This window comes from Arvicola amphibius, chromosome 12 (assembly GCF_903992535.2).
Source record: "Arvicola amphibius chromosome 12, mArvAmp1.2, whole genome shotgun sequence".
NCBI classification, from domain to species: Eukaryota; Metazoa; Chordata; class Mammalia; order Rodentia; family Cricetidae; genus Arvicola; species Arvicola amphibius.
In genome coordinates this window covers 122,374,296-122,387,177 of record NC_052058.2, presented here as the reverse complement: position 1 = coordinate 122,387,177, position 12,882 = coordinate 122,374,296, and the positions used below count along the sequence as shown (strand labels likewise).

The following is a 12,882-nucleotide window of genomic DNA, read 5'->3' as shown; positions in this document are numbered from 1 at the left end:
GGACCCACAGTCCAGAAAAGCCAGGACACCCTGGAATGCCCCCAGGAAGCATGACTTGTCTTTTTGTTTTTGTTTTTCCCCAAGGTGGGCAGCTGGGAACAACAGACCCTCCGCCTCAAGTACCCGCTATGGTCCCGCTATGGCCGCTTCCTGCAGCCAGTGGATGATACACAGCACCTCACCGTGGCCACACTGGAGGAGAGACCTTTTGTCATTGTGGAGCCAGCGGACCCCATCAGCGGCACTTGCATCAGAGACTCAGTCCCCTGCCGGACCCAGCTCAACCGTACCCACAGGTGACAGCCCCAGATCCAGCTGGTTCAGGCTTCTCTTCCCCCAGAGGTACAGCGGGTCAGGCCCCAGCTCCTCGGCCCTCCGGCTGGGTGACCTGAGGGATGCTTCAGTTTCCCAAGAAGGCACGAGCCATTGTTTTAGCTGCTGCTTGTCCCTCACCTCATGGGAGAGCCTAACAGTGGTCCCCAACCTCTCCAAGCCTGCTCGCTCCCCGCAGCCCTCCGCCTGACGCTCCCCGCCCAGAGAAGCGGTGCTGCAAGGGCTTCTGCATTGACATTCTGAAGAGGCTGGCGCACACCATTGGCTTCAGCTATGACCTCTACCTGGTCACCAATGGCAAGCATGGCAAGAAGATCGATGGAGTCTGGAACGGCATGATTGGTGAGGTAAGAGGCGGGGCAGAACCTGTGGGCGAGGAATCTGAGGATCCTAGGGAGCAAGGGCATGGCCAAGGGAGACTGCTGGGCTTGCTAAGGGTGCAGCCTGAGGTGGGCTGAGGGCTGAGGGCATCTTCAGAGGTACAGCCAAGAGAACTGCGAGTTCTGAGAGCATCAGAAGGGACCTTGGAGAAAGGGCTAGAAGGGTGGAGCTCCTGGGAAGTGGGGGTGGAGGACAGAATTCATGGGAAGGGCTTTGGGAGGGTGGAACTCCAAGAAGGGGGCAGGTGGGGAGGCTGGATCCCTAGCCTTAAGCAAGTGAAGCGGACGTGGGTGGGTAGAGGAGCCCTGCTCCTGCTTCTGCTCTCTCTCCCTTACTTCCCCTGCCCCTCTGTTCCCCTCCTCACTCATCAGCCAGACCTCCTAGCCTGTCTCCCACATCATCACTGTCTCCCAGGGTCAGGCTTTGCCCAGCGCTGGCCTCTGTCCCCTGAGCTGCTTCCCTTGCCAACTCCTCGATCCACCCCAGGTGTTCTATCAGCGTGCGGACATGGCCATCGGCTCTCTTACCATCAATGAGGAGCGGTCCGAGATCGTGGACTTCTCCGTCCCCTTTGTAGAAACAGGCATCAGCGTCATGGTGGCACGCAGCAATGGCACTGTGTCCCCCTCTGCCTTCCTCGGTGAGCCAGCCAGGACAGGGATTCACACTTAGCCAAGGCTAGGACAACTGCCTCAAAGTGTGGGCCCTGGGTCCTGTCCCAGGGTTACCTGCACTGGTGTCTGACTCCCATGAAGGACCCTCACTTCCAAGCTTCAGGCTCCTGATCCATACACAGGGAGAAATCCTTTCTCTGGCCGGAATTTAAGCGGGAAGCTCGGCCAGCGTGAGCTCAGGAGCTGTCGATTGCAGTGCCTGCCACAGCTCTGATCCTGGATTTGCACTCAGTAATTGTTTGACTTTTGTTTGGTTTGGTTTGGTTTGAGTTTTTTGTTTTGTTTTGTTTCCAGACAGGGTCTTTCTATCTAGTTCTGGCTGTACAAGAACTCAGAACTCAGAGAGATCCACCTGCCTCTGCTTTCTGAGTACTGGGATTAAAGGTGTGTCCCACCACACCCAGCCAGATTTTTTGTTTTCTTTCATTTTACTTCAAGATTTATTTTTGTTTTATGTGCATTGGTGTTTTCTCTGCATGTATGACTGTGTGAGGGTGCCACATCTCCTGGAGCTGGAGTTACAGACAGGTGTGAGCTGCTATGTGGGTGCTGGGAATTGAACCTGGGTCTTCTGGAAAACCAGCCAGTGCTCTTAACCAACAAGTCTTCTCTCCAGCCCAGTAGTAATTTTTTTCGAGACAGGGTTTCTCTTGTGTAGCTCTGACTGTCCTAGAACTTGCTCTGAAGACCATGCTGGCCTCAAACTCACAGATATACACTCATTTCTGCCTCCCAAATGCTAGGATTAAAGGCATGCACAACCACCACCAGGGAGATTTTGTTTCTGTTTTTTGAGATATGGACTTACTATGTAGCTTAGGTTGACCTTGAACATGCAACCATTCTTTTATATCTCTGTCTCCTGAACTCAAGGATTTCTTTCTTTCTTTCTTTCTTTTTTAAAGATGGCCTTCCAAGGCTAGGTATACCCAGGCTCAAAAATGAGGAGGGATTTTGTTTGTTTGTTTGTTTGTTTGTTTAGTGTTTTTCCAGTGCTGGAGATTGAGTCTGAGACCTGGAGGACCGTGGTGACTAAGACAGACAAATTCTTACCTCCTAGGAGCTGCCTGCCTCCTTAGGGGATACAGACTAGACCAGTTCCCATGGTAATAGATACCATGAGAAATCAGGCTGATGTGGAGAGGGGGGGGCGCAGGGTAGAGGTTGATGTAGGTGGGAGAGAGAGGCCTTTTTGAGGAAGGAATTTCACCTTTGTAAAGATTTGGAAGAAACACCACTGGAGGCAGGCAGCAACCAGCACGGAGGGTGTGACGACTGCCTGAGACTGGCTGGCCTGTGCGGCTGGTGAGGAGCCGGGCGAAATGGGTGGCCAGAAGGCTGAAGGGGGTGGTGTGTCTGGCTGGACTGGGACTGTAATACTAAGTTTGGGCTGTATTCTTTCTGTGGTGGCAAGGGCTTAACTTCAGAAGGTAATGAGGATATGTGCTCAGCTGTGAGTTGATAATAGCCCTGTGGGAGCAGGAAGCGGCAGGGGTGGGGGCTACCGCAGTGACCCCCACACAAAGGATGAAGATGTGCAGAAGCATGGCGGCAAGGTCGGATGGATGCGGGTTTGGGGTAGTCAGGAAGCCACACTGTGGTACCTTGTGTAGAAACACCATCTCTGGAGACAACAGATGTGGGCAAGAGAACAAGGCTAGCAAGTCACTTCCATTCCCCCTTTGCTCTGGCCATCTAAGCAAGGCTCCTCAGAGAGAGAAAGAGAGAAGACAGAAGGAGAAAGATCCTTTCCCTTGGGGACCAGGCTTGTTCCTTGCTGGCCATGGGGGTGGGGAGGACAGGCCCAAGGAGCTTGAGGAGCAGGAGCAAGGAGCAGGGGCAAAATTTGTTGTCTATGACCAAGGAAGATGGATGGCAAGGAGTGTGGCCTGGGGCTGGGTTGTCATGGGTGCCCAGATGCAGAGCCTGGGGTGGTGGAATAGCCCCTGAGGGGAAGCTAAGAGGTGAAGATTCAGACCCTGGGCTCAGGGAGCATTTAGGAGACAGCTAGATTAGGGGTGAGAGCCACAGAAATGGTCCCGGTAGCTCTTGAGAAAGATTCCCATAAGGAGTGTATGTACTGATAGGCTGTCCGCGAAGTGGGCACCAGAAAAGGGAACAGAGCAGGATGGAGTCAACCGGGCTCCACCTGGTCTCCCAAGCCTCTGCTTGGCTGACACCTCCCGTGTCCCCAGAGCCCTACAGCCCCGCTGTGTGGGTGATGATGTTCGTCATGTGCCTCACCGTGGTTGCCGTCACCGTTTTCATCTTTGAGTACCTCAGTCCTGTGGGCTATAACCGCAGCCTGGCCACGGGCAAACGTGAGTCCCCTTCCTGCCTGACCCTATGCAGAACTGTATTTCCCAGTAGCCCCTGGAGTAGAGCTAAGAACGGCAGTCCTTTCTCCTCTCCTGGGGAGTGGAAGGACTGTAAGGTCCCTTCCTGTCCTGGCCCCCACAGGCCCTGGTGGCTCGACCTTCACCATTGGGAAATCCATCTGGCTGCTGTGGGCCCTGGTGTTCAACAACTCAGTGCCAGTGGAGAATCCGCGGGGCACCACCAGCAAGATCATGGTTCTGGTGTGGGCCTTCTTTGCCGTCATCTTCCTTGCCAGCTATACAGCCAATCTGGCTGCCTTCATGATCCAGGAGGAATATGTGGACACCGTGTCTGGGCTCAGTGACCGAAAGGTGTGTACAGGGGTAGGCCAGCTGGCTCGTCACCTGTCCCAGAACAGAGGGGTTCCTGGGAGGCCGCCCAAGAGGGATTCCAGAGTGGTAGCAATGGGGGGTTTGGAAGAAGATGAGTGGTTTAAACGGTCCTGGGGGAGAGGGCGACCCCCCCCCCCGTGTCCCAGGAGCAGCAACGCCTCCTGCGCTGCAGAGAAGATGTCATTTGTGACACAGCCCATCCACTGGAGACTGTGCGTGAGTAGATACACCAGCGAGCAGTTACTAGAAATGTAGAGATAGCACAACATCAGAACGTACAGGAGTCAGACTCAGGCTAATGATGCAGGCCTATAATCGCTGCCCTCCAGAGATGGAGGCAGAGGACCATTAGTTCAAGGACAGGCTGGCTACGTAGTGAGTCCCTGTCTCAAATAAGAACAGCAGTCAAGTCAACTCCAGATGTTTACTAATGAGATTCAACATGCATAAAACCATTCCGTCAAAGCACTCAGAATGCCCACCCTCTGGGCTTGCGCTCTTGCCCTGTGGTGCCAGCCGCAGCACACAGGGATAGCAGCCATGAGAAACACTGTGAAGTTATAGTGGCTGCCCAGCCTCTCAGACAGTTGGCGGGTTGTGGGGTAGATGAGTAGGTTGCATTGAGCATTGTTTTCAGTGGAATAAAGGTAGAATAGCAGATGGTCATACCTTACATATAGCAAGGGGAGTGTGGTTCTGTCAGCACTCTGAGCCAGCACACCCCTGGGCCTACATTTGTGCTTACACACAGAGCTATTTCTGAATAGACTGCTTAGCCCACTCCAGAGCCAGCAAACTAAGGGCTGGCTCTTCAGAATGGGACATTAGATTTGGGAGTTTCCTAGAAGATACCTTAACAATTCCCCCTTCTGTTCAGTTCCAGAGGCCCCAGGAGCAATACCCACCCCTGAAGTTTGGGACGGTGCCCAACGGGTCCACGGAGAAGAACATCCGCAGCAACTACCCTGACATGCACAGTTACATGGTGCGCTACAACCAGCCGCGAGTGGAGGAGGCTCTCACGCAGCTCAAGGCAGGGTCAGCGCAGACTCGGGCAATGGGGCCTCGAGCCGTGGGGAGGGTGGGGCCCGCACCTGAGGTCAGCCTGGGGCAGTTCACTAGGGGCCTGGAGGACTCGGAGCTTCTGTGCTTTGTCATGGTAGACACTTGATTCAGTGCTCTGAGTCTGCTTCTTGTGTGTACAGTCAGGACCATAAAGGCAGCTCCTTGGTAGAAGAACGAAGTTTGGTCAGGAGTGGTGGCATGTGCCTTTAATTTTGCCATTTGGAATTAAAGTGGGGGCAGCTCTTGGTGAGTTCCAGGCCAGCCAGGGCTTCATACTGAGACCCTGTCTTAAAACAACCAGAACAACATAGTTAATTCACACAGAACAGTGGCCAGAGGACGGTGGCTCTCTGTAGACAGATTTTTCTTTGAGCTGCCAGCTCACAAAAATGACATGACTTATTATTAATTATGAAAGCTTGGCCTATACCTTAGGCTTGTCCCACTAGCTCCTATAACTTAAATTAACCCATTTATATTCATCTATGTTTTGTCTCATGGGCTTTTTACCTCTCTTACATCCTGTACCTCCTGCTTCCTCTCCATCCCTTCTGGGTCTTCCTGTACCTAGACTCATCTCCTCTTCTCAGAAGGCCCGCCTACCTTCTCCTGCCTACCTATTGGCCCTTCAGCTCTTTATCAACCAACTGGAAGGTGCCTTGGCAGAGCCAGATCCGCAGTGCACACACAGATTACTCCACAACAGCTTTGCCATAGTTATTGTGCTGTTGTCATCAGTTCTGAACTCTGCAGTGAATATTTGGGTTACAGGAAAGGGTCTGTATTTTTTTATGTTAGCTCCGTACATCATAGGGATACAGTTAAATTCAGTCCCCAGAGTGTAGCACCCTGATATGGCAAATCTAGTTTAGGTCCTGGGTTGTGGTTCAGTAGTAGAGGGCTGGCCTGATGTGCCCCAAACCCAGGGTCCGTTCCCCAGAACTGCGGTTTCCTAGGTTGAGTGCCCCTCATTTATTTAGTCTTTTAGCATGATTCTTTTCTTATTGCCTTTTTGGGCTGGACTAATATTAGACAGACATTTCTTGTTCTTAGTTGCTGAGGGTCTAGGGTGAAAAATGAGTATCAAACACACAAACTGGCAGGGTCACCGGGCGTCAGAGTGGGCTCCTCGGCAGGGTCACGTCAGCAGGCGTCAGAGTGGGCTCCTCAGCCCGGTCACGTCACCAGGAGTCAGGTGGCCTTCTGGGAAGTGTGAGTGTGTCCACGCTCTCAGGGTAGACGCAGAGCCTTGCAGGCAGAGGTGTACAGAATTCCTGAGGTCGGTGTGGAGGGACATATGGAAAAGCAGGTGGCTGAAGGGCAGAGGAGAGTAGGACCGGTGGTGACCCCTGAGGACATCAGAGTTGGCTCTTGTAACAAAGTGGTGAGACACCTTTGTAGGAGATTAAGCAAAGAAGACTCCATTCTTGTCCCGAAGTGTCCTTCACTGCAGTGGGGAATGGTAGAGGGGCCATAGGGGAGCAAGAACAATGTGGAGGCAATTATGTCATCTAGAAACTTCCTTCCTCCACTCACCTTCCTGCTTGCCCTTCCAGCAGCCGTCCTGGATGGATCTGTTACCCCTTTGTCTCAGTGGTTTGTTGAGCGCGGTAGGCACAATATAGGGTCAGCCTGGGCCCGCAGCAGAAATCTCCACTCCTGAGCACATTCTAGAGCAGTTCTGGGGGAGGTTTGTACTTGAAAACCATGGTCGGCAGCAAGCAGATTCCTGGGTTGGTAGGATTTTAAAACCAGTTTTAACACACTGGTTTCTGTGTCTCCAGGGATGGAAAATCCAGGGAGCCAATCATGGTGGTTCATGCCTGCCATGAACTCTATTGAGAGATTAAGGGCATTCTGAACTACATAGTGAAGCCCTGTCTCAAAAAAAGAAAACAAAATAGTGCTAGGCTAGCAGGACATTTCAAAGATTTAAACTCTCTACGCATTTAGGCTCTGCCAAACTTGCGGTTTTGACCTTTGTACTCGTTTGGTTGCCTCGTGGTCACAGGAAGGCTGTTGCTGCTCCACGCAGCACAACCTAGTTCCAAACATGGAGGGTCTTCTCCTGGAAACCCTCTCTCAGGGACTTCCGTGTTTATAAGACCCTATCAGGCAGTCATATGCAGTTGTCAGGGACACCGGAAAGATGGCCTTGTGAGCTGAGGATGAGGCTGTGACCTGAGGAGCGCTCTCACCATCTGCAGAGTCCCGCCCCATGCTTTAGCCCAGCAAAGTTCTTTGGTAGCTCTCCGTCTCTGCCTCTCTATCCTCTCTTTCTGGGGTCACACGGACTCTGTACCTAAACTTTCTATGAGCCAGGGAGCCTCCCCTTGGACCGGACTTCAGCACTTCCTATCGGGCAGTTCCATTTTTGTCTCCTGCAGTGTATGCTCTGGCCCTCAACCCTTGGTGGGTGCCCCCTTCTCCACCCTCTCCCTGCACCCACTATTCCTATGGCAGGTGTCGCTGAGAATCCAGGCAGGCACCCTGGAAACTTCCCAGGACTCTGTGCTACGGAAAACTTCATGCGGTGAGCTAGGGAACCAGCATGGTAGCTGTCCTGCCGTGACAGATGACTCCAAACAACCCAAAAGGAATATGACTGATGGCTCCTTCCATTCCTGGGGTTACAAGGATTGACTGGCCTGCCTTTCCCTAAAGCTGAATTCTTGCCTTTCCTTTATTCAAGGATGCCCACCATCTCTGGCTCACGCCCCCCAAGTTGCTCAGACCTCTCCCTTGTGGAGGAGGGTTAGAATGAGTGTGGAGGTTTTTCAAAGTACCAGGATTCCCAGAGCAGAACCTAAAATAACTGTGGGTATTACCCTGGGCCTCAGGGGCTCCATGCTCTGTGGGGGTCACAGGAAAAGAGCCTGCTCCCCAAGGATTGGACAAAGCATGTACTCGTCAGTTCCTTGTTTGCCTTGGGTCTTTTTGTTTTGTTTTAGTTTGGTTTTTGAGACTGAGACCAGCTACCATTAGGTAGCTCTGGCTGACCTGGAACTCACAGAGATCCACCTGCCTCAGCCTCTGGAGTGCTGAGTCAGAATCCAGATTCCTGGTCCACTCATCAGCTTTTTTGGCAAATGTTCCCTGAGCGCCTCTAATGCATTAGTAGTTCCTTGGCCTGATGCCCAAGTCCCCATCCACTTGTGATTTCCACTGGAGATGGAGAAATAGTGGGGTGGGCAGGGCTGCAGAGTGGCTTGCTGAGTGAAGGCTTGCTTGAGGGCTTGGGTTCAAATCCTCAGGACTCAAATAAAAGCTAGGAGTGGCAGCATGTGCCTGTAACCCCAGCACTGCCAGAGGGAAGACAGGTGCTCACCAGCCACACTCTCTGATGGGGGAGCTCCAGGCTCAGGGAGGAGCCATGGTTGGAGAGACAGCTTACAGGCACTAAACAAGCGTTAAGGAGCTTCCATGGCCAGCATCTGCATCAAAAGCTTGGTGCGCCTGTGTGATCACCTGTAACCCAGTACTGTGCGGGACACAGGGACAGGACAGCTGGCCTTGCTAGCTGCTCGCCTAGTTCCAGGATCAGTGAGAGACCCTATCTCATGGGAATGCGGTGGAGCATGCCAGAGCAGATCACACTGTGTTCGTCTCTGGCCTCCGTGCACTTGCACAGGCACACAAACGCCATCCACACTAACACACACACACACACACACACACACATTAAAGACGGACAGTAACTGAAGACACCCAATAATGACCTCTGGTTTCTACACAGATGTGCACACACATCCATACAAGCATGTACATAGTGCGTGCGAGAGAGAGAGAGAGAGAGAGAGAGAGAGAGAGAGAGAGAGAGAGAGAGAGAGAGAGAGACTCCTGGCATTGGCCAGAAGCGCCTGGTCTTTTAGCTACCATTGGCCTCTGTGCTGAGACCCTATGGTTCTCATCCCCAGGGCCTGGCATTCCGTTAGTTTTTGGGAACAGCAAGAGCAGCAGCACCAAGAAACTGGTGACCTGGGTCTGAAGGAGCTGAGAACCTGATGCCCCTGTTAGCCAGTGTGCTTCTGCTTTCGCCTCCCTCCTGGGGCGGCAGCTCTGTCTCAGGCCTCTGCTGCTGCCTCCGTTCCTTTCCACCCTGAAGCTGGGAGGCCCCTTTATTCTCAGCGATCCCAGCTTTCATGGCCTCCTTTCTAAATCGCTCTTCCCTCTGTCATGAAATGGTCTGTTTGCTTAGCATATCACAGTTCAGGTTGACATACAGGCCTCGTCCCTTCTTACGTCAGTGTTTGTGCCGTTCCCTGCATCCTTCCTTCTGGAACAGAGCTGTGAGCTAAGTGTGTGTAAGTCAGGAAAAGACGGACATGAGGTTAATCCATGCTTGTTACTCTAACTTAGAGTGTTATCTCTCTAACACGTACTTAATTAATATAAGCCCTGACAAAACACCCGGCCTTTGGAGAGGTCCCAGGCATATTTTATGCTCCCATTGCACTTTGGTTTGGACTTGCCAAATCTCCTTTTTCTTTTCTTCCTTTCTTTTTATTATTACTACAGCTTTTGGACACAGGATCTCACCATGTAGCCCTGGCTGGTCTGGAACTCTCAGAGATCCTGCTGTCTCTACCTCGCAAGTGCACTACCACTTAGTTCTGAACTTGTCAGTGTTTTAAAAAGATTTATTATATCTACAGTGTTTTGTCTGCATATATTCCTGCAGGCCAGAAGAGGGCACCAGATCTTATTACAGATGGTTGTGAGCTACCATGTGGTTGCTGGGAATTGAACTCAGGACTTCTGGAAGAGCTGCCAGTGCTCTTAACCTCTGAGCTATCTCTCAAGCACCAACTTGTCAAACATTTTTGTCTAACCTCCTCTGGCTAGTAGCATCACATTCAACTCTCTATCCACTGTTATTTTCCTGCTCCTCATTTTTTTAGCATCATAAAATTTTTATTTTGCTAAAAATTTTACTTTCTAACTTCCATGAGGCAACTCCTTGGGGCTGTGGCTGTGGCACAGTGGTACAGTACCTGTCCAGCATGAGCCAGCTCTGAGTTCCACTCCCAGGACACATAACAAATAAATAAATAAATAAATAAATAAATAAGCCGTATAGGCTTTAAAAAACTCTGGTGGTCGTGCACCCTTTATTCCCAGTACTCAGGAGGCAGATGCAGGAGGATCTCTGAGTGAGGCCAGCCTGGTCTATAGAGCAAGTTCCAGAACAGCCAAGGATACACAGAGAAACACTGTCTCAAAAAATCAAAAGAAAAAAAAGAAAGAAGGAAAAGAAACCTCCCCTCATTTTTGTCTTTTTTCCTTCTCTCTTCATGCCCCAGTCCTCCTGCTCCCATTCTTCCTCACCACTCCCTGCCTTTTCTTCTTCTCCCCTCTTCTTCTGTCTTCTCCCTTCCTCTTTCTTGTCTTACCCTTCATTATTCCCTCATCTCCTGCCCTGGTTCCCTGGCACACAAGTGTCACCTAGAGTCCCCAGGTCACACTGAGATCATGGTTCTGATTCACTCCTAAGAATCCAGACTTCTCTGCCTACCCTGAATACCTCTGTTGATTTAATTCACTGTCGGAGCCACCTCATCAGCTGAAATGTGTCTCTCAGCTCAGAAGCCTAGGAACCCATGAAAGTATCCAGAGGGTGTGTGCTGGGGGATTGGACTCCACTGGTGCTGCCCAGCAGGAATGGAGCCATAGTACCCTACAGCCACCCTGGGAGACAAAAAGAAGCAAGTGAAGAGATTTTGTTTTCAAATATGTTCTGCTGGACATAACATCACCACATCATCACCACCATCACCGACACCATCATCATCACCATTACCATCACCATCATCATCACCACCATCATCATCATCATCACCACCATCACCATCATCATCACCACCATCACCATCACCGTCACCATCATCATCACCATTACCATCACCATCATCATCATCACCATCATCATCACCATCATCACCATCATCACCATCATCACCATCATCATCATCATCACCATCACCATCACCATCACCATCATCATCGTCATCACCACCATCATCCCCATGGTCATCATCACCGACATCATCATCACCGTCATCACCATCATCATTTATGCCCCAGCAATGCTTAAGCATGCATGGGCAGCCTGTTTACGGTTGTTCTCCAGTTGTTCCTATTCTGGGCAGTCCTGGATGCTTGTGTTATTGTCATACCCAAGGTTCCATAGTCTTGCTTCATGCTGTCTATCCAGCATTTTTTGGGCCTTCGTCTTTGCCTTGTCCCATGCACACCTCTAAGCAGTGCTATCTACAGGTATTTGCTGTCATTCATTCTCATAACATGGCCTAAGTATCTCAAGCGCCAATGCCGTATCCTGTAGTTCACTTCCTTCTGTAGATGGAGATGTTTCTTAATGTCATAGTTGCACAGCCTGTCTCTTCATGTGACGCCTAGAATCCCCCTTAGACACGCCATCTCAAACACATGCAGCCGCTGTTCTGAGGGGCCTTTCATTGTCCAGGTTTCGGAGCTGTAAAGAAGGCGGCTCGACAAGTGGCTCATGTGCGTGTAGTTTTGCTGTTGTCGGTGTGTCTCACTGGCCAAACCTCTCCTAGTGCCTGGAACTCAGCCCTCGGTATCTCTACCCATCTCTTGACGTCTGAAATAGTTTCCCTCCTTTGAACTGAGGTTTCCTCCCAGACAGACAAAGTTGCCTGTTTGCTTGAGGCTCTGATTCTTTATTACAATGTTAAAATCCTGTGCGCCCTTCCCATGTGCTGTATCTCAGGCTTCTCCATGTTTACTTTCATACCAAGGTTCTCACTGACTTCCAACACTCTATTTACCACAGCCTGCAGCTCCTTTGGACTTTCAGCAAGCAGTGCTTTATCATCAGAGAAACGCAAATTATTGATTCGCACACCACCTATCTGCACACCTATCTGCACATCCTCCAGGGCTGCTGCTGTTATTAATTCCAGGAATGTACTGAAGAGCAGCAGCGAGAGGCCGCATCCCTGCAGCTCCTGCGATTGTCTGAAACTCATCATTTGGTTGCTGCAGGGAGGCTAGTTTGTCCTGGGCTGCTTAGCCCCGAAATAGCCACACAGAAACTATATTAATTAAATCACTGTTTGGTCCATTAGCTCTAGCTACTTATTGGCTAACACTTACATATTAATTTAACCCATTTTTATTAATCTGTGTATTACCACGTTGCAGTGGCTTACCAGCAAAGTTTCAGCATGTCTGACTCTGGCAGCTCCATGACTTCTCTCTGACTCCACCCTTCTTTCTCCCAGCATTCAGCCTAGCTTTCCCCACCTGCCTAAATTCTGCCTTGCTATAGGTCCAAAGCAGTTTCTTTATTTATTAATGGCAATCACAGCACACAGAGTGGACTCCCACATCACTTAGTTCTTTGACTGATGCAAAGGGATCTTTATAGGCATTTTCTAGTATTCTTATGATTTTCTCTGGTTGCCTTTAGAACCTCAGTGTTTCCCAAAGTCCTTTCCTCCAAATGCTATCGAATGCCTTCCTGAAGTTGATGTAGTAGACACATAAGTCTTCCAAATTCTTCATATTTTTCTGCCATCTGATCAATTGTGTTTCTGTTAGCTACCCAGCAAGTCCAATATGTTATTTGGTTTTTTGTTTTGTTTTGTTTTTTGTTTGTTTGATTGGTTTTTGGTTTTTTGAGACAGGGTTTCTCTGTAGCTTTGGAGCCTGACCGGGAACTAGCTCTTGTAGAT

General features: G+C 50.6%; 1 protein-coding gene across 3 annotated transcripts in view; it reads left to right on the top strand.

Annotated features, from left to right (window-relative positions):
• The window catches only part of Grin2d (glutamate ionotropic receptor NMDA type subunit 2D), a 39,017-nt gene that overhangs the window by 13,296 nt on the left and 12,839 nt on the right, over nt 1-12,882 (top strand). For all 3 annotated transcript variants that reach the window (XM_038313400.2, XM_038313398.2, XM_038313399.2), the window contains 6 exons: nt 85-296; nt 512-680; nt 1,201-1,354; nt 3,584-3,709; nt 3,849-4,078; nt 4,977-5,137. In XM_038313400.2, coding sequence (XP_038169328.1) covers nt 85-296; nt 512-680; nt 1,201-1,354; nt 3,584-3,709; nt 3,849-4,078; nt 4,977-5,137 — 1,052 coding nt within the window. The remainder of the gene's footprint in view (nt 1-84; nt 297-511; nt 681-1,200; nt 1,355-3,583; nt 3,710-3,848; nt 4,079-4,976; nt 5,138-12,882) is intronic.